This window comes from Gracilinanus agilis, chromosome 2 (genome assembly GCF_016433145.1).
Source record: "Gracilinanus agilis isolate LMUSP501 chromosome 2, AgileGrace, whole genome shotgun sequence".
NCBI lineage: Eukaryota > Metazoa > Chordata > Mammalia > Didelphimorphia > Didelphidae > Gracilinanus > Gracilinanus agilis.
In genome coordinates, this window is record NC_058131.1 from 581,132,055 (window position 1) to 581,154,804 (window position 22,750).

Consider the following 22,750-nt stretch of genomic DNA (forward strand, 5'->3'; position numbering starts at 1 on the left):
GTCCATGAGGACAAATATATGGCAAATATAAAACTTAATAGTCCCTTCCCTCAAATGAAGAACATTTCCTAACATAATTGTGTCTTGTGATTTCCTCACTGCATAAAGAAATCCTTATTAAAAGCAGGGTGTGACTTTTGTTCTGTTTTGAATGGTTGTTTTTCATACTTTAAAATTTGCTTAATCCTTATAACTGTCTCTTCAGGGACCCTATGGCTTAATGAGTATAAACTCATTATTATGCAAGAGCAGGATCAATGTTACCTAATCTGTGTGCAATCCTTATGATGCCCGTGTTATTTTTTGGCTCATTCGTATAAGGCCCAAAATACAGAGGTCAGCATAACCTAGCTAAATAAAAACATTACTGGCAGACAGAATTCAATTGCTCTCCTATCATTTGACATTTTCCCTTTAACACTTTTGCTCTTCCGCGTAGCCAAATCTCTTTTGTTAATAATTCATTGGTCTCCAAAGCTGAATTTCAAACTTGTCTAAAACTGAATCTTGGGATGCCTTCTTCTCCATCCAAATCCCACTGAACCTTTAAAATTCAATTTCAAGGATACCTCTGGGACGCCTTCTTTGACACCTAAAATCCAATTATAGATGAGATATCTCCCTCTGATCTCCAGTATTTGTACCTCTTTTTTATACATTTACTGGCTCAGCTTTACATTGTAGTCCTTGAGTTCTCAGTGCTCCCAGATGACAAAAGCTTGAAAATATAACCCATTTCTACTTTTCCCTTTCCTTTTTGAGAGAGGCAAAGCACAATAGGTTTAGAGCCATAAGTCAAGAATTCAGATTTTGACCCTGTCATATACTAATTTGTAACCTTGGGAAAGTCACCTCTTGGGACCTCAGTTTCTTCACATGTTAATGAGGGTTTTGGACTAGATGTCCTCTGAAGTCTCTTCCAACTCTAAATCTCTGATCCTATATAAGCTTATGGTTTTGAAGGTGGGGAGAAGAGACTATACACTTTAATAAAGTATTTTTAATACTTTACTTGAGGTCACGGGAATATTGGATTGTTATGATTTCAGTCCTGGCTTAGGCTAACACTAACTCAAGCATCATAATTTTTATCAGTAGGAGTTCGAGCGAACGTCTTAAACATCTTGCAATCCCTTGCACAAGTGTGACATTTTATCTTCTTTGCCATCTCTTTATTGTGAAAGCATGTTTTGAATTTAGTGGATCAGCTGAACTCATTTTATTGTCTTTTCCAGAGTGGACAATTCTGAGGATCCTGTATATGAAAGCTTAGAGGAGTTCCATGTTTTTGTCTTAGCCCATATACTAAGAAGACCAATTGTCGTTGTAGCAGATACAATGTTAAGAGACTCGGGGGGAGAAGGTAAGTCTGCCTAGGTGGGTAACATCCGTGATACGCTTCAGCTAGGCTACTACCTTCTTCAGTTACCTATTCAAGAAGAGTAAGGAAAACACAAGATGTATATAGAACCTTTTCACAAGATCATTATGTACTATCCTTCCATCTCAAAGATGACTCCACTTTTATATTTTGGAATGCTTTTTGCCTATCAGGATTAGATGGGGACAGGGTAAGGGAGGCTGCATTTTGCTTTGATCTCTACCCTACCTCTTTTTTCAGTGTCAGATATCATTAAGAAAGTTTAACTGAAGGAGGCAGCTAGATGGCTTAGTGAATTGACAGCCAGGTCTAGAGATGGGAAGGTCCTAGGTTCAAATCTGGCCTCAGACACTTCCTAGCTGTCTCACCCTGGGCAAGTCACTTATTCCCCAATGCCTAACCCTTAGCACTCTTCTGCCTTGGAATCAATAGTATTGATTCCAAGGCAGAAGGTAAGGGTTTAAAAAAGAAAAAAAAAGAAAGTTTGACTAAAATAGAGATTTATTCTGTCAAAGAACAGAATGAAAGGGTTAGGAAGAAACCTAGAAACCTCTTTAAAACCAAACTAGGCTAATCTTACAAAGCATTTCAGACATAGAAGCACTTACTCCATAGGATGCTACATGATCTGAAGTGATTCATTATCTCTTTAGCAGATTATTCTTCAAAAAATCTCAGGCATCACAGATTTATTTGTCTCCCACTTCTTACTCTAAGAGGTTCTTAACTTAGGGTCCACAGACCCTCAAACCATGGATAGATTTTGAGAAGCTCTATGAATTTCCTTTATAATCCTATATATTGTATTTTATGTTTAATTCTGGCTTCATCTGCCCACTAAAAAGGATCTATGACACACTCAAAAAAAAAATAAAAGGTAAGAATTCCTGCTCTAATTATATGATTAATGATCTGCTGCTGAGGCACCAAGATAGGGTTGCCCTTATGGATAAGTTTGAGTGGTAAAATAAGGATAAGACCTCCATAAAGTTTTATTCTTGGTCCAAGACCCAATATGACCTACTGGATAGAGATCCAGCCTTGATTTAATAACTTAGAAGTTGAAACACCTTAGTTGATTGCTTTGGAATCAGTAGGAGAAGTACACGAGGGGATTTGTAACTTTAGATGGAGATGAAATGGAAATAATAAATAAATGTTTTTGTAAAAATGCCTTTAATAAACAAGAAGATTGGAAGAAGATTGGTCTTCTGTGTGTTCCAGAAATATGTTTTTCTACAAAACAGCTCTGGATTTTATTGCTAAATTTTTCCTATAATAATTTGCCTTTTTTGCCTTTTGTCGTCTCATGTAATTTTGATAGTGATAAAACCATTCTTACAGGAATCTGAAGGTGACTGGCTAGACTTTCCCTCTAATCTCTTAGGTCAGCCAGGATGTCACAAAGATGCACCCTGAGACGGTGTGTGGAAGATGATGGGAGAGGAGGGTAGGGTGTTTCCAGCTATCAAAGTCACTTCCTTTTCCATTTATCCCTCCTCTCCAGAACTGGCAACTTTTCCTAAGTCACTTCATACCTATCAGTGTGGGAGACCCCCAAAGCACTTGTTCTAATTTACCTTATACTATACTTTGAAGAATCATGAGCGCAGGACATAAGAGAGGCCATTTCCCTGGTATCCTTCACCAAATCCTTCTATTTTCACTTCACTACTAAATAGTAAACTCCATGAAGTCAGAGATTATATGGTTTTTATATATTTCTCTAATACCTAAGCACTTAATAATGAGTATGGTTGTGGTAAGAGAGAGTTGACGTGTGATTTCAACTTGTCCGGGGAAGTCTTAATGTGGATACTCCCCAAACTGAATTTGGGTCAAGAATTCATTTATCAGGACAGCTAGATGGCTAAGTAGATAAGAGAGCCAGGTGTAGAAATGGAAGGTCCTGGGTTCAAATGTGACCTCAGATACTTCCTAGCTGTGTGACCCCTGGGCAAGTCACTTTTACCTAGCCCTTACTGCTCTTCTACCTTGGAACCAACAATTAATATTGATTTTAAGACAGAGGTAAGGATTTAAAAAAATAAAAGAAGTCATCTATCACTTACCTCTTAAGGGAGTTTTCTGAAGGTACTATATACTTCTAGGCATTTTTGCCGGTATGCATCAGGAGAGGATTAGAGTTCCAAAAGCTGTCCTTCTACATCAGCTGGCTCTCTAGCAGATGCTTAATAGAGGTTTATTAAATGGAATTGAATTGCCCAAATCTTATTTGTCTTCACACAGCATTTGCTCCAATTCCATTTGGAGGAATCTACTTGCCTCTGGAAGTCCCACCTAACAGATGTCACTGCTCCCCTCTGGTCCTAGCCTACGATCAAGCTCATTTCTCTGCCCTTGTGTCCATGGAACAAAAAGATCAACAAAGAGAGCAAGGTAAGCATAGAGACAGATTGCAATGGGGGAATCTAGGAGAAAGACCAAAGTAGCTTTTTATTCATTTAACAGAAAATTCTGCCTTTTCCATTTAAGAAAAATTGGGAAAACTTCCTTTCAAGCTATATGAGTGTATTTGCAGATAAAAAATGTTTGGATTGGGGGCAGCTGGGTAGCTCAGTGGAGTGAGAGTCAGGCCTAGAGACAGGAGGTCCTAGGTTCAAACCCAGCCTCAGCCACTTCCCAGCTGTGTGACCCTGGGCAAGTCACTTGACCCTCATTGCCCACCCTTACCAATCTTCCACCTATGAGACAATACACCGAAGTACAAGGGTTTAAAAAACAAAAAACAAAAACAAAAAAATGTTTGGATTATCAAGGTACATGTATGTATCTTTTGGTATGTTTCTGGTTATTCCATCAGCATCAGAAATTATACAGAAACAGAATACTAACTTGCCTAGCACTTATAATATTCTGATATTATTGACTCTCAGGAAGCAGAAATTGAATGGTTTTCCCAGGATCACTGAGCTAGTATGCATAAGAGGCAAGAATGAGAGGAATAATGAAATAAGCATTTCTTAAGCACCTGCTGTGTTCCAGACACTAGGCCAAATGCTTTACAAATACTTTTTTTACCCCATTTGATCCTCTCTACAACCCTATTTTAAAATTGTTTTAAATAAAAAAGGTATATATTCTCATTCAAATTTTCACCCCCAAGTTTCCCATTGGTAGCTTTTTCCCTACTGAGAAAATGGTACCTAGAACAAGTTTAAGCTGCTTTTAAAAAAGAAAAAATTTGGTTCTTTTTAAGAAAGAGTTATTTTTTTAAGTTATGTATTTGTAGCTTTTTATTAAAAACCTTTACCCATTTCATATTCATGACTTTGTGAAGGGTACTCAATCTAGCCCTTGAGTGTTGAAAGCTGTGTCTATAGTTGATGTGAATAGGGCCCATTGGTGATTAAACTGGGATCAAAGTCAGGTCAATATTGCATCCAAGATTCCTGCTTCTACTAAGTTTCTTTAAGGGAAATTGCTGACGACTTGTGAAGAGTGTTCAGGAACATGAAGGTAAGGCACCTGAAGTTTTGACATCTTATTTTGATCATGTAAATACAGCAAGAAATTTGTGACCAGAGAAGCTTAAAAAAATGCATCAGTAGGCGAAACGAGCCCCCTGCCTCAAGACAGATTTTACTGTGAAAAGAAAGAACTAGCTCATTTCTGCTTTCATAATTTTTTTGAGGCGGGAGATGATCCATTATCAGAAACAAGGGAAAGCTAAATGGTTAAAACTTCATCACGTTTAACTTTCCCAGGTGTCTGCATGGACCCGAAATAGAAACTAGGGAAAGATAACACATCTTGGTGTGGGCCAGGTGATGTGAGTCAGAGAGGAAATTAAGACAAAATTCTGTGAAAACAGCTGTTATGGAAATATAAAGTTGTTTTCTACACTATTTCCAGACATATCACTTTTGCAATAGAAAAATATTTAACCAATTAAAAGTGAAAGGCTCCCTTGGCTTTCTCAGCTGTGTCTTAGCCAGGAGTGCTATAGTCACATCTCCATTTCTAATAATAATAACTAACATTTATATTGCACCTTAAGTTCTGCAAAAAGACTTTTATCCACATAGCATCCTAGTGTGGTAAGTACTGCAAGGCATTATTTACTCCTCACTTAACAGATGAAGAAGCAGTTCTCCTAGAGGTTCTCTCACTTGTCCACAGTCTCACAGTGACTTTCAGGGATTTCCACTCCCTTCTTTTCTGACTCCAATCAGTTCAGCTCCCTTAATATAAAAATGCAGCATCTAGACTTTAAAAAATCAATTTCAAAAAAAAATTGTACACATTGATGCAAATTTTTAATGATCATTTTCCAATACTTTGTGATCTATGTTTTCTCTCTTTCTCCCATTCTTCATCCCTCACCAAAATGGCAGGTAATATCTCATCCAGACTTAACTTGTGTACTCATGAGATGGGAGAGCCTCCCCCTGCCTCATCCTCACAACTGAGGTCCTCCCTCACATATTTTGTTAAGAATATGTTTGTTTTTAGGTTGTCTCTTCCTCTTAGAATGTGAGCTCCTGGACAGGCAGTATTATGTTTTTGTCTTACTCTGAATCCCCCAAGGCTTAGTACAAACTCTGACGCTTAATAATTGTTTAATAAATGGTAATTCATTGAGCTGTGAACTCCTAGATTCATCCATTGCCTGATGTACAATTGCGAATAAGGAGGTGACCGTTCAACTGGGGTGACATGAGTGGGGAAGTGCCTGGGGAAAACGTATAATAGCTGAGCCCCTCCTCAGGTAGGGTGCTTCCAGAGCTGGATTCCTGAAGGTAGAGGCTTGGAAAGGTATCAGAGGCTCACTTTGAGCTGGAAGTACCACTATTAGGTTTATCTCTTAACATGATCAAGGAAAAAGGAAAATAACCTATTTGTTCTAAAATATTTGTATCAGCTCTCTTTGTGGAGGCAATAAACTGGAAATGAATACACTGGAAATTGAGGAGATGCCCATCATTTGGAGAATGGCTAAACAAGTTGTAGCATATGATTGTAATGGAATACTCTGTACCATAAGAAATAATGAATAGGTTAATTTTAGAGTAGCTTTGGTGAAACTTTTCTTTGAGTGCCCAGAGGGCAAATTCAAACTATCTGTGAGTCCTGAATTACCACAGAGAGCTGAGGGAGGAATTTCTTGCTTTGGGTGGCAGGACAAGAAGGGCAGAGCATGCAAAAAATGTCCTGGGGCACTGGGAAGTGGGGGAACCGAGCAGCTCCCCCGGGGGAATTTTAGAGAAACATGGAAAGACCTACATGAAATTATAAAGAGTGAAACAAGCAGAACCAAGAAAACATTATATTCAGCCATAGAAATAGTGTTCCAAGAATGACTTGTGTATATCCACCTGTAGAGAAAGAACTGATAAATAGGAAAAAAAGCAAAACATAGTTTCATGTTTACATATAGTTTTTTGTTAAATGATGTGTTTGGAGGGGAAGGAGGGTCAGAGAGACCCGGGAATTTTAATGTAACCAACAGACTAATTAATTGATTGGAAAAAATGGTGAAAAGGAAGAGGGTCAGCTCTGTCTTAGTTACATTAGTGATGTAGGCATTAAGCAAACCTCTTCAACTTTATGTTGAACTATATGTTGGAAATTCTTCCAGCTGAGAATGCTTTAGGCTAACATTGCCACACACACCCTGAAGGAGAAGGCATGCGAGACACACAAGGAAGACCAGTAGTTGTTCTGTGGTAGGAACAAGACTACTCTGTGTGACCTACTCTAAATCAGAAGATCATGAGATTGCAGTGGCTGCTCTGCACCATGGGAAGATGATCCAGGTAAATCTAGCAATCTTGCACCAAAAGGGGAAGAAAGTTCAGGAACTACTATTTAAAGAAGAGGAACAGCCTCTTGCATAGGTATGAATTCACCACAAAGAAATGAAGAGGAAAACATTCAGAAAAAAATTCCAGCAAATATGGAAATATCTGAAGAGGAAAAAAGAGAGGAGACTCAATGGGGGAAAAGAAAAGAAATTCAATGAGTCTATCAGAGGCTGATGGAAATGGAGGCTAAACAGGAATGTCAAATAATGAAGGAAAAGAGAGAGTCGAAGGCCATGATGTCCAGCCTAAGCATTTGCCTAACAGAAACAATCACCGAGCTGGAAGAAAAGATTCAGAATCCAGACACAGAAATGCTACAGAATGTAGCAGAAACATTAAGGAGTTTTATATAGCCAAATTTGGAACTTTTCATACTGTGGGGATATTTCTTATCTCACTGCGGTGACTGAATTTTTTTAAACCCTTATCTTATATCTTATAATTAAAACTCTGTATTGGTTCCAAGGTAGAAGAGCAATAAGGGCTAGGCAATGAGGGTTATGTGACTTGCTAGAACATGTCTGATACTAGATTTGAACCCAGGACCTCCCATCTCTAGATCCAGCTCTCAACACACAGAGCCACCCAGCTGCCCCCAACCAAATTTTTAAAACTCTTTTAAAGGCATAAATTATGGGAGAGCTGCAATTACTAAAATTTATCTGAGGAGAAAAGGAGGGCAATTAGGATTTTACCTGGCTTCTCAGGTAAGATATACACTCCTTACATAACTGGGAGTGTTGAAGCTGAGACCATCAGGTAAAGAGCATTCACACTGAAGACTTAATCTCCGGATAAAATTGTTGAAAGGAAGAATATGTAAGAACTATCACCAGGGATTAATCATCTGAGAAGCCCCTCATCTCCAGAAGAAAAGAGCAGCATGAGCAAATGCCCCATGCACACAGATTGGGGTCGTTATGGATGGTTTTGCATCTATTTGTATTTAATAAAATTCATTTTTGTTCATTCGTTTCCATGTCAGCTGGGTCTGAGCCTTGGTGACCTCATGAAGTTTTCATGGCAAAGATACTTGAGTGGTTTACCATTTCCTTCTCCAGCTTATTTTATGGATGAGAAAACTGAGGCCAGCAGGGTTAAGTGACTTGCCCAGAGTAAGAATCTGAAGCCAGATTTGAACTCAGGGAGAGGAATCTTCCTGACTCCAATTTTGGCATTCTATTCACTTTGCCACCTATTTTAATAAACTTCACATCTTGTTAAATTTTAGAAAATGAGATGTGAGAGAGAGCTTTAATTAGGACTTTAAAGTGGAATCAGAAATCTGGCTTCTCTCTCTCTCTTTTTGTTAAACCCTTACCCTCCATCTTAGAATCAATACTAAGTATTGGCTCTAAGGCAGAAGAGCGGTAAGGGTGGGCAACAGGGGTTAAGTGACTTGCCCAGGGTCACACAGCTAGGAAGTGTCTGAGGCCAGATTCAAACCTGGAATCTCCCATCTCTAGGCCTGGTTCTCAATTCACTGAGCCACCCAGTTGCCCACCTGGTTTCTCTTTCTCAAAGTATCTCAGCAGGGCCATAGCTAAGCAAAAGATATTCATATGTAGAAGTATCTTTCTGTGTGTTCAGAAGTCGCTGTTTTTTATTTTCTCAAGTAAGAGTATATCTTCTAACCAATGCAGAAATCTGAAGGAATAGCAACACCAGATGATTTGTATTGGGCCTAAAATGCCTCAAAGCACAAAAAAGTAGATTAGGAATTTAAGGGTTAAAGGAGTTATCTGAGTTTAAATTGTGTGATTTTGGATAGTAAACAAATCAAAAATCATTTCTTAAGGGCCACTTTATTCAGGAATTGTGCCTAGATGCTGGAGACACCAATACAAAAATGAATCAGTCCCTGCCCTCGACAATCCAGCTTTCTGTAAGAGGAGGTGAGGGAGGAAGGGAATAAACATCTAAATATTACCTACTATGTACCAGGTACAGAACATACCTATACGGCATCTTTCAAAAGTCTTAGAGCAGTTTCAAGCTTTATTTAACACTCTATTTTTAAAAAGCATATATAAAACAAAAGGTATTTGTGATCTTTTGGAGACAGTGGTTGGGGAAATTGGTGAGCAAAGTACTAGCTACAGTGCATGAAGCAGAATGTGTAATAAGACTGGAAGTTGGATGTGGTAACCAGGATGAAATAACCAAACTATAGCCTCATTGTGAAGAACTTTAAATGCCAAATCAAAGGAGAATTTGACCATAAGGCAGAAGTTTGAAACTTTTTTGTGCATCCTGGACTTCTTGGGCAGTCTGGTGAAACCTGGGAATTTATGCATTTATTTTAAATGCATAAAATAAAATAAAAATACATCTGATTACACGGAAAACCAATTCTATCGAAATAACATTTTCCATACATTTTAAGAACAAATTTACAGACCCCAGGTTAAGAACCCCTGCCCTAGAGTAAATTACTTTACTTCTAGGCTTCAGTTTCTAAATCTAGAGAATGAGAGTTGAACCCAATTATTTCTAAAATCCCTTCAAACTCTACTTTTACATCTAGATTTAGTTCTGTCTATAATTCCTTTTATTGGGATGCTGTAATTGATTTCTTTTTGCTTTAAAATTCTCTATTAAGTACAGGAACACTCACTTTATATTAAGTGTGTCCAATGGTTGGAAGCAGAATATTCCATATTCCAGTTTAGAGTTGACCTGCTTATCAGTTGTTTCTTACCCTTCCATATATAGAAGGAAAAATTTTCTTCCCACTCCTGTTTTCTGATTATCTGCACATTCTTGTTCAGTCAAGCTTGGTCTGGAAACTATACAATAAGCACTGAATGAGTGGACATCATAGATATGTGCATCAAGCTGTGCAAAGCTCAGAAAACAGCAGAAAAAATAAAATCCTCAATCCATAACCTTTCTCTATCTCCTATACACATAAGAAGTACAAAAGAATAAACAGATATCATGCTGGCATCTCCCCCTTCCTTCTTTCTATCCTCCTCCTATTTCTGTTTCTCCTGCCTCATCCCTACTTCCAAATCTCCCTGTACTTCTCACTCTTTTCTTCCCTTCCTCTCCATTTTTCTTCCTCTTCTTTTCTCTTCTCCTCTCTTCCCTTTTTCTCTCCTCTCTTCTCTTTTCTCTTCTTTTCTTTCTCCTCCCCCCATCTCTCTCTCTCTCTCTCTCTCTCTCTCTCTCTCACACACACACACACACACACACACACGCACACACACACACACATGCACACACACACAGAGTCTCATACGATTATAATATTTGGGGGGAAAGTAAGGGGCCATCAGTTTATTCCAGCTCAGTCTGAATCTCTTGTTCTGGCTCATTGTCAATCAGTAGCAAATCCACAAATACATGTCCATAACATGCTGAACTTTTGTGTCTGTAGACTCAAAATCCTAGACATGCCTCCTACTAACAGGTAACTTTGAACAAATCACTTCAATTCTCTGAACTTTAGTCCACTCATGATTAAAATACAGATATTACTTTACTTCCTTGCACTTCTAGGTTTGTTGAGAAGAAAAGGACTATCAAACTGAGCTACTAGTGTCATAATAAAAAAATAAGCATGGGCACTATCTCAATAATTGATTCTCTGCAATGATAATTCATTTTCCCCTGAAGAGTTTTCTTAACCAATATGGTGACTCCATTGTGAAATAGTGGAAAAACTCCTGAATTCAGAGTCAATCAAAATTCCCTTTCTGCCACTGTTTCATCTCAGACAAATCACTTACCCTCTTTGGTCCTCAATATATTCAGCTGTAAAATGAGGAAGAATTAGAGTAGATGGCCTTAGAAGTCCCATGGAGCTCTAAATTCATAAAGCTGTTACCCCTATAACTTCTAGGCCATCACCAAATGCAATCATCTCAATATTGATCACATTTCTAACCATCAATCTTCTATTAAGAGGTTTTTCCATTTCTTTCCCTCTGCTTTGCTGCTCCTTGATTGTGGAAGAGCCTCTCCCAGTATGGTTTTGAATGCTGCCACAGAAATCTGGCATGGAAAGTGAACTGTCAGTAAATATCATCCATTGTGGGTTCCCCAAAGCTAAAAGGACAAAATAAAATGCAGTTTGCATCCAGGCAGGGTCAGCATTTGTGGCCAGAAATGACTTTTATGTCCCTGATTCATTTTGTGTGGTTAGGGAATGTATTCCTTGGTGAAGAGAGGATTAAAGCCAGACTACCACTAATAGAGCAATAAAGATTCATCCCTCCTTATTCTTTGATGTAGCAAGTGGGTCCTTATATACAGCTTCTCCTATATACCTAGACTAAATCATAATAATTTATTTAGGACTATAAAGTTTATAAAGTGCTTTATAAAATATTATCTCATAAAAAAGGGAAAGGACCTATTTATACAAAAATATTTATAGCAACTATTTTTGTGGTAGCAAAGAACTAGAAATTGAGGGGATGTCCATCAATTGAGGATTGGCTGAAAAAGTTGTGGTATGTGATTGTGATGGAATACTATTGTGCTGTAAGAAAGTACATGGGGATGATTTCGGAAAAACCTGGAAAGACTTACATGAACTGATACAAAGTGAAGTGAGCAAAACCTGAAGAATATTGTACACAGTAACACCAATATTTTGTGATGAACAAGTGTGAATGAATTATTTTCAGCAATATGGTGATCTAAGACAATCCCAAAGACTCTTGATGGAAAATGCCATCTGTCTCCAGAGAAAGAACCGATAGTCTGAATACAGACCAAAACAAACTATATTTCACTTTCTTTCTTCTTTTATTTTTTGATCAAGATGTCTTCTTTCCACAAAATGACTACTATGGGAAAATGTTTTACATGATGGTACATGTAAAAACTATATCACATTTTTTTTAAAAATCTATGTCAGATTGCTAACCATTTTAGGGAGCAGGGAGAAAAGGAGAGTGGAAATAGAGGAGAGAATTTGAAACTCAAGATTTTTTTAAAAAGAATATTATAAATATTTTCCCATTTGATCCTCACAACAACCCTGGGAGTTTTGTTATTATTATTCTCATTTTACATATGAAGAAACTGAAGCAGACAGTGGTTAAGGGACTTGCCCAGGACCACACAGGTAGGAAATATCTGAGGCTAGATGTAAACTCAAGCCTTCCTGACTCCAAACCCAGCTTCTAGTTGTTGAACTTTTTCACTGAAACCAGACAGTTCTTAGGAGGCTTATAATGAGTTCAAGGACAGAAAGTTTTGTTGCATTTCTCTACCTTAATAAATAAAAGTTCCAGGTTCTGTAATAGGAAAGAAAAGCAGCAGAAATGGGCCATGAAATAAAACCCTGAGAGCAGTGACAATCTTTTTTCTAATATGTCTGGGAAGGTGCCATTCATTCATTTTTGTTAAAAAGGAGGTGAGAGAATTCTGTCTGATGTTCCCTCTCCCCTTTAACCAGAGAGGTTTCATGTTCTTTGAAGATCAAAATGACTGAAAAGGAAAATAAAATGTAGATATGGACTCCTTAGTTTCTAAACTCTTCCTAGGAAATAAGCAACTGTCACCCTGACATTCTTTTAATCATGAGACTTGGTTGATTATTCTTAAAAGCCATTATTCATGAATTTGTCAGTTCAAAGGCACAGTAACTCCCTTTAAAGAAGAGTGATTTTCCTTAAATGGATGAATGCAATGGCTCTACTACTCCCAACATAGCTCAAAGCACCCTTTGATTTAAATGTTACATGGAGAGACTAGGAGTTAAATAGCATTTCTGATTTTGTTACCCATTCCCAACAAGTTTTCAGAGCTGTTTGAGGAGATTAGTTTTAGTCATTACAGAACATCTGAAGCCCGTCGGAAATTTTTTATTAAAAACTATAGCCCTCCTAACTAGCTGATATAAATCTATTTAAAGACATAGCTGACCCGTTGAAATTTGATCTTTTTTCCCCGGATATTTACTTCTCTCAACTTTCTCCCCCACCAGCTTGGGAGCTGGGTTTGTTTTGTGTATATGCCCATTCCCTTATTTGTCCTAATCACATATCAATGCTCTTCCAGCAGAACTACAAGGAAAAACTAAGTATTTATCTAGTTGGTCTTTCAGTTTCATTTCATCAAAGACCCAAGTGAGAACTTGTCAAAAGAATTATGACTTCTAGCTCCATCCTCTTAAAAAAAAAAAAAACAAACTCTAATCCTTTGGCCTTAATCCTCTTTACAGTATTATAGATTACCTTCTTAGCTCCATGCTAGCCATGGCTCCTTAGCTAGAGAGAACCTGTCGTTTGGCTGAACTGTTTTTTCGTAGACAGTGACTTTGCTGGGTGAATTCAGTTCACCCTTGTTCCTCCTCTTGAGCTGGGCCAATTCTCAGAGATGAGAACTCCAGCAGCCAGCTGCTTCTTCCTGATTAGTCTAATCACCTCAGAGGAAGTACTATTGAATATGTATAAGATAAAAAGGGAAAATATGCATTCCCAGTCCTACCCTCCTAAACCCTTCCATGTGGCCCCCCCAAAGTGATATTTTTGCAGTCAGAATACTCCAGATTCATGATGCCAAGTTGAGTATCATGGATGATGAAGAATCCTACAGAGTCCCACCGTCCCCTGCTTTGGGATGAGACAGGAGGGGACAGGAATCACCCCATAGTAGAAGAATCGACGGAGTAATTTGGGTAAACTCTGTATGGGCTTTTGTGAACTGAGGATCCATTACTTAGCTCCCTTAAATGTAAATATTATATCATCTAAGCCTCTAATAGCTTCTAATACAGTGCTTTGAAATAAGTCAATGAATGTGTGCAATTGATGTAGGTGATGTAGGAAATTGTGTGTCATAAGTCTGGCATCATCATGGAAGTAACCATTCCTTGCTGAGGAGCCTGGGGCTGCCGGACAAGACTCAGAGCAGAAGGCTGGGGGGCTAGCTATGTGCTTGTATTGTATATTGTATGCTGCTGCCCGTGGGGAGAAAGAAAAATGCACCCACCCACACCCTCTCCGACTAGGGATCTCATAAACTCCTATCAGATATTACTGGCTTATTGGCTCGCCTGCTGGGTTCTTAGGTATTGGTCCAAAGAGATGAAGAGTAGAAGGCAGTTTTCCCAGTTAAGTCAGCCAACATTTAACCTGCCTCATTTGTGCAAAAAATAAAAATAAAAAAGATAGGCAGCTTCTACACAAGGCAAGTCATGCAAATTCCCACAAAGCCGTGTCACCAAAGGGAAACTCCATGGACAGCCAAGCAATAATGCTCCCAGACTAAACATATTTTCACCACTTTATAAATGCAGGTTTCCCACACACCACTGTGGCTAACAGAACAGTGCCCAGTTGCCCTCCAAAGCAGCCTCAACTCCCTTTGTAATGAGATGTTTAAAGGCAAATCTGATGTTAAGTAAGTTCCTTGAAGGAAGCGATCCTTCCATTGATGTCATTTATCCCCAGCATTTAGCAGAGTTCTTGGCGTGCTATTGCCACTTAATAAATGTTTTTTTGTTTGATTAATTGATGTTGGGGAAATGTGCTAGATTAGGAGTCCAGAGAGCTAGGTTTCAATCCTGACTCTCATATCTCTTTTTCAGCTTGACTTTGGGCTAGTTACTTAACCTCTCCTGGCCTCAATTCTGCCTTTAGTAGTGTAAGAAAAAGATTTTGCACCGAGATGGAAGTGGAATGTTGGAATGTGGCAAGACTGACAGCCAAGGCAGTTGGAAGTTTGAAGGAGCAAAGACTGCTGGGAAGAACAGCTTCTTTTTCTTACAATAGATAAAGTGAAAGCATTGGTCTAGATAACCCTAAGGTACCTTCCAATTCTAAATCTGTGGGTCTATGATCCCATTAGCTCCATTCATCATTATCCCTTTTTATTTTCTATCTCTTGCTCTCTTAAAATGGGAAAAGTCTCATACTTAATATTAAAAAAAATTTTTTTAATCCTTACTTTCTATCTTAATATCAATTCTAAGATAGAAGAGCAACAAGGGCTAGGCAATCAGGGTTAAGTGACTTGCCCAGGGCAAGTGTCTGAGGTCAGATTTGAACCCAGGTCCTCCTGAGTCTAGGCCTGGCACTCTATCCACTGTGCTATCTAGCTGCCCCTGATCTCTCATGGTTATTGCCTTGAGAAAAGACAAACAGGTCAGTGAAGAATTGATTTAAGACAAATTCTTTGGGTTTTCCATTTTTACCTAAATCAGCTGTTTTCAAATAGGTCGCCATTCAGGAATCTTTCTGCAATGTATTTCATGCTTCAGAATCTTGGCATGATGTTAGGGCAGGTCTAGAGGTTAGAAATGAAGCATTAATCAAATGGAACCATCTTAACCCGAAAAGTCTGAATTTTTGGATAATGGTTTTGGATATCCTATATGACAATGGTATAAGAAAATATTACATATGGTATTTGGTTTGCAGCAAGTGAGTTTTAATTTGAATTATTTTTTTAAACCCTTAACTTCTATTTTAGAATCAATACTGTATTGGTTCTAAGGCAGAAGAGTGGTAAGAGCTAGACAATGGGGGTCAAGTGACTTGTCTAGGGTCACACAGCTGGGAAGTGTCTGAGGCCAAATTTGAACCAGGACCTCCCATATCTAGGTCTGGCTCTCAATCCACTGAGCCATCGAGCTGCCCATAATTTGAATTATTCATTCAACCGGCATTTATAATAGTTCTAGACTCTGTTTTTTTACCTTCACGGAATAACCAATATAGAGTTGGAAGGGATATTGGAGGTCATCTAGTATAACATCCTCAATTTACAAATGAAGAGACTGAGTCTGAGAGGGTAAATCAACCCCCCCAAGTTCCCAAAGAAGTAGTAAATGATTGGAATTCTGAAACTTCTCTCCCAACATGACAATTTTCTATGCTGAAAGCCATTTGGGGGTGGCTCTGTCTTTAAGGTACCCTAACTCGAAAGGTTGGATTTGATTTCCCTAATCACTGGGGCAGAGTAAATATCACTTCAGACTATTTCTGTTGTTGCTATTGGTCATTACAGAAGTTCATGAATATAGGTCTTCTTCCAATCATACCTTTTGTTTTATCCTGCTGAGAATCGATCCAAGACAATTAAATTTTGGCTTGCTTTCAAAGCACAGCCAGACCTAATGAAAAATATATTGAGGGGAAAAAAGTTGACTTGAAGTGTCTCTGAATCCATTCCTGTTAACCCAGAATACATATATGTATGTATAATGTGTGCATGTGTATAATACATATGTTATATGTGTGCATGTGTATATATATACATGTGTGCGTATGCATATTCCTCTGTAGGAAATGAAAAATACCTCCCAGAATCCTAGGACTGTCCAGGAAATTTTGGAAGGTGCGGGAAGTACCCAGTTTATCAGTGACTAGCAGAAAACAACCTCCCTCAGAGCCTGGTAATTGCTGAAGCCATAAAGAGAATGCAGAAATATAGCTTGGCAGCTTCAGTTCACACCCAGCTATTCTTCACCACCTCCTCCATATCCAGCCTCTTCAGATCTGATGCTTGCCAAGCAAGTAAAAACTAGAACCAGGTGGCTTCATTTTTCATACCTGCAAACTGTTTACAGTAGTAATGGAACATTTTAAATCAAAAATAGGCACTCTGATAAGATAACAAATAAGGAAACTGAGGCTCCAAGAGGCAACTAGCTAATGAGACTTCTTGAATTAATGAAAATTAATTCCATATCTAGATATAGGACAGTCAATTCTTCATGTGTGCCAATTCCAAAAATCAAAACTTGAGAGTTCTTTGTTACTAAAGTCCTATTTTGCTAAAGACATTATGTTAATTTATTGGAAGATAAATCTTTACATGCAACATGGTTATAATTTGTTCAGATTATGTCATTTGCGTAATGATCATTGTTGTTGAGTTGTTTCAGGCAGTCAGACTCTCTAGGACCCCATTTTGAGGTTTTCTTGGCAAAGATACTGGACTGGTTTGCCATTTCCTTCTACAGCTCATTTTACAGATGAGGAAATAAAAATAAACTGAGTTAAGGGACTTGTCCAAAGTCACACAATTAGTAAGTGTCTAAGACCAGTCTGGAACTCATAAAGATGAGTCTTCCAGATTGCAAGCTCAGTGCTCTTTCCCCCGGGCCACCTAAACATCTTATAATGATGATACTTTGTCTTGAATCTCCACCTAGATCTTAAGCCCCAAAAGGGTAAGGATCGAGTCGCACCCACTTGACGGTCTGATCCCCTAACCTCATCATGAAACCTTTTCTAAAGTTTGAGTGTACAGAGGGCAAATTCAAATTGTGAGCCCCCAGATTACTGGAAAGAGTTGAGGAAGAAAAATGCTTGCTTTGGGGGGCTAGAGAGAGAGGTGGGACATGTGCACTGGGAAGAGGGGGAGCAGAGCAGCTCCCCAAGTGCCAGCTCTGCACACATGCCACGACTTCCCCAACCCTGCACCTGGCACAGTACCCCTCTTGTAGTGGGACCTCCAGGAAGTGTTTGTTGTTTGTGACGTGTGATTTTTTTTTTCTAATCTGATATGTACCTCTCAGTGATTCAATGCGCTCAATACATATTTCTAATTTGAATAATTTTCACACCATCTTTATTAGATGAGAAAGACGATGCTGTTCTCTTTGGAAACAGAAGTGCAGCATTAGGCTATCAGCGTAGGCTGTTGGGCCAGATGCAGATACTTATTCCATGACTCAGCTTCTAAGGAAGAATTCAAGGCTCCTATGGAGGAGTGAACCATCCACCAGCAAACTCTGCGCAACATTCCTAGCAAGTTTAAACATGTTCAGATGGGGAGGGAAGGGGCAAAGCTGCAAAATGGGTTTCCATGTGCAGTTTTGCTCAAGGAAACTATGAACTTAGACCTTAGAAAGAGAGGCAAGATGTCAGGGAAAAAAGAAAAGTGATGAAGTGAAGCCCCTGGAGATGCCTCTCCACCCACTCTTCCCCACCCTAGAGCCAATGTTGGTAAAAAAGCTCTTGAGGCATTAAGAAGAATCACCAAATAACAGCTATAATAATAATAGTTCACATTTGTATTGTTCTTTAAGGTTTGCAAAGAGCTTTGCAAAAATTCTCTCTGGTAGCTAGATGGTATAGAGATAGAGTACAGTAGATAGTCTTCCTGTAGTCAGGAAGACTCAGCTTCCTGAGTTCAAATAGCCTGATACTTACTATGAGACTAGCTTTGTGACTATGTTACTAGGCATGAAAGTATTATTTTATCCTTATAACAATACAGGGAAGTTGGTCCTACTATTATCCCCATTTTACAGATGAGGAAGCAGAGGCAGAAATTAAGTGACTTGCCCAGGATCATATAATAAATATATAAGAGGATTTAAACTAGTCTCCCTGACCCCACGCTTTCCAAAAAACACTAACTTTAGTTGTCTTTTAATGGGACAATCTTGCACCAAAATGGCAACTTTTTGGAGTAGATTGATTAGAGCTTAGAGGGAGAGGGCAGAGGAGCATACAGGCAATATTCAAAATCAAGATTTACTTAAGGACATTCACTAAAATAGGAGTTGAAAGCCAGAGAAAAGGGGATGTTGAGCTTAAAAGAAATACAACAGACAGCCTTGAAGAATCATTTACTTGAGGCTAAGGCTCTGTTTTTATACTTATATTCTTTTGTAATGAGCAAGATGCTTCCTAAAATACTACAAACCACCAAGAAACCAGGCATTTCTGGTGGGAAACTAAATAGTAAGTAAACTTTCTATACCAGATGCAAACAAATATAGGGTGCACTATTTCCTAAATCTGCTAGTTATAAAACCCAAATAGATGTGATAATCCATCCTGTTTTTCAGTGTTTGCCTATTTTTTTCCTTTTCAAGAGACTTCACTTCAGAGTAGGTCTTATTTCAATTAATATGGTAAATATAAATGCCTTTAACTCCTAAGATTTTCCCTAGTATGGTACTAAATCTATTTGAGAGTCTCTCACTTAACCACCCCACAAAAAAAATTCTAAGAGATATTCAGGTCCAGGTGACATTTTTATGAAGGGCATTAACAAATAAGGGGAGCTGTGATAATGAGGGCATTAGAAGTCATACCATATGAATTCAATTGAAGGAACTAGAAATTTTTAGCTCTTGGAAGACAAGATTTAAAAATTGATGTGATAGCTGTCTTCAAGGATGGGCTGAAATACTATTTTTTCTCTGAATCCTTTTCTGATACCCTCAATCATAGTGTTCAACCTATCTTTAAGTTACCTTACACTTACTGATTTGTGTACAAGTTATCTCCTTTTGAAAATATAAATTGGGAAGGGACCAGAGTTTCTATCATGTTTGTCTTGATGTTTTCAGTACTTAGCCCATATCTCACACAAAAGGATTAAGACTAGACCTGGGCTTTCATTGGCCTAGGGAACCCCCAGATAAAAAATTTCCTCTACCAACATATAGATCAGCATCTTCCCTGAAACTCAGAGTATTCAAGAATTACCAGGGACACAGAAATACCAAGTGACTTTCCCAGAGTCACTCAATTATTATGTCAAAGGTAGGACTTGAATCTATGTCTTCCTAAGCCCAAGATCATCTTTCTTTTTACTATGTCATGCTTCTTTGTAACTTAAACAATACTAAGTGCCTTGTCCTTAATAAACATTTATTAAATTGGATTTTGTAAGATATAGAAAAGCGGATTTCAGCTCAATGTAAGGAAAATCCTTAACTACTTAAACTATCCAGAGGTAGAATGAGTTGCTTCAGGAGGAGATAGTGGGTTTTCTTCTTCACTGGAGGTCTTCAAGTATAGCCTGGAGGACCCCATGTTGAGGATGTTGTAGAGCAAGGTGGTCAAATTTAAAAAGAAACTAAGTCATTAAATCAACATAAGGATCCCTTCAGGTATATATTAACTTAGAAGACCACATATTAACATCTATATTCTATTCTAATTTTATTTATTTTGTTAAATTTTTCTCAATTACATTTAAACTTGATTCTGGAGGGCTTTATAGTGATCCCTCACCTATTGTGGGGGTTATGTTCCAGAAACCCTTGGGATAGGTGAAAATCCCTAGTGGGAGAGCAAACAGATCAATGCTACAGAAACTGAGCCAATCAGTGCTCACGATACAGAACACAGCACTGTGGATGGTTGCCTTTCATTCATTAACCAACAGCGTGCTGTGTATAATCTCACATTGGCAAACTTGTGCAAACAGTAGTGGCAAACTGCATTTCCATTATGTACAGTATGGTATTCATCCCACTATATAGAGAAAACTCTGTGATATAGTGAGGGAACGACTGTACTCCAAAGTGTGGGAGTTTCAGGCCAGATGTTTGACATCTCTATGGTGTATAGTTGGGGTATTTATTGGAGTAGAAACCCCCTTAGTTCCTTTCTAACTCTGGAGATTTTGTGATGCCAGATTGACAGTTCTTTCTACCTTTGTATAAATCTTTTTAGCACTATGAAAAATACCTTCCTTCATTGGTGTCATTTTCAAATATAAAAAAGAGTAATGTCAAAGGAATACCCACATTTCATAAATAAAACTGAAAGAAAACACCAGATTTTCTTTGACAATGATTATTTCTAAAAAACCGCATGAGTTGTTCTTAAGGAAGCATAATCCTTTTTTCTACCACAATCTTTTCTTGAAAGAGTGTTATTTTAAGGCAGCCTAACTTCAACCTGGCATTGAATAGTGGCTTTGACGTTCTCTGGCATAACCCAAAGCACTGTCTAACAGCAAAACCTTCCCATTCAAGGAATTCCTTAAGGCATGACCTTGGCATACATTCCATTCCTCCACGGAAGCCAAACTTAAAATAAAAAGTCTTAAAACTCTAAATGATCAAAGAAGCATTGGGTCAAGAGCAATGGGCATGATCTCCATCTTCAGTTTCCTCTTTTGCAAAGCAGCCTCCAGGCAGTGATCATGCATACATACTACTATCCCTCTCACCATACCCCACCTCACTCTCTACCAGTGTTTACATATATTAACATTAGTAATCAACAAATCATTTAAATTCCTTGGGTCAAAATTTCTCATATGTAAAATGAAGGTTTTGTACTAGGTGCCCACCTCTCTTCTAACAGTCCTTGTGTGATTATAATGTGATAAGAATTAACCCCTAGATTACCTACTAGGTACAACCCAATGTGAGAGTCTCCTGTCATATCCCTGAAGAGCCATTAGCTGGCCTTCTTGCAAATGTTTTCAGCAAGAGATCTCATTACCTTATGAGACCAGCCAATCAGCTGTTAACTCCAAAAATTAGTTCTTCTACATATTGACCTGATATCTGCCTGCCTCTGGCTTTCACCAACCAATTCAAGTTCTCTTCCATGGAATAACACAGAGTCTATTTCCTCTTCAGTAAGGTGATGATAATGAAGGAGATGATAGGGAAAAAGAAAATGATGAAGATTATAGTGATGATTAGCCTCATATTACAGATAGAAAAACTAAGGCACAGAGATGTTAAGTGACTTTCTTAGGATCACACAATTAATAAGTGTCTGAGTCAGGCTTGGAATTCAGGTCTTCTGAGCTCCCAAATCTTAGTCTTTATCCACTGTGCTACCTAAGATAATGCATGTGTATTATTTCACAAACCATAAAATGCTATATGTGGGGGTCAGCTAAGGGACTTGGGTTGAGAGCCAGGCCTAGAGACAGGAGGTCCTGGGTTCAAATCTGGCCTCAAACACTTCCTAGCTGTGTGACCCTGGGCAAGTTATTTAACCCCCATTGCCTAGCCCTTACTGCTCTTCTGCCTTAGAACCAATGTTGAGTATAAGATGGAAGTTAAGGGGTGTTTTTTTAATGCTATATCTGTCAGCATAATGATCATGATAATCCCTTAAGTATTTCAGTGTTTGTTCCCTTAACCTTTTTTTCCCCATCCTGGACATGTCTAATTCCTTTTCTATTTTTCCTAAAATGTGATCTAACAACCTCTGGATGCTCTTGATGTGTTATTGTTCTTAAACTGAGCTTCCCCAAACCGAACATGATGTACTAAATTTCTTCTTAACAGAGTCAGTTATACTAGGAGTCTCACTTCCCATGTTCTGGGAATGGCCACTCAAAGTGTCCTATGAAGTGTTCTCTAATAGTATGACCTCTGAAGCCATTGGCTCTTTTAGCTGCCGTGGTACTCTTTGGGCTCATATCAAGTTTGTTCCAGGAAAGAATTGAGTTCCGTGGACTGGGATAGAGAAGACTTTGGGGAGCAGGTGAAACTTCATCCAGGCCTTGAAAGAGTTGTACTCGGACCATAGGTTCCTAAAGTCAACAGCAACAGTATGTTATTCTTCACAACAGAAACTGAACCAGAGTTCTCCAAATGATGAATTAATTGTCTTTCTCAGCTTCAGAAAGTCATTTTAACTAGCTCATGGGATATTTGTGCTGAATGAGAGCTGGAAAATTGTCTAGTCTAGCTTCTTTATTTTATAAAGGAAGAAGCTGAGGCCCAAAAACTGAGAGGCAAGAAGTTTCTTACATAAGATCACATAATTGTTTTTTCTTTAAATAGAACTCAACAGGAAGGAAGGAAGGAAGGAAGGAAGGAAGGAAGGAAGGAAGGAAGGAAGGAAGGAAGGAA

At 38.4% G+C, this 22,750-nt stretch overlaps 1 protein-coding gene across 1 annotated transcript in view; it reads left to right on the forward strand.

Annotated features, from left to right (window-relative positions):
* OTUD7A (OTU deubiquitinase 7A) overlaps positions 1-22,750 on the forward strand; it is a 431,043-nt gene that overhangs the window by 379,241 nt on the left and 29,052 nt on the right. Inside the window, exons 12-13 of the mRNA XM_044665393.1 lie at positions 1,236-1,363; positions 3,632-3,781. Of these exons, the coding sequence (XP_044521328.1) occupies positions 1,236-1,363; positions 3,632-3,781 (278 nt within the window). The remainder of the gene's footprint in view (positions 1-1,235; positions 1,364-3,631; positions 3,782-22,750) is intronic.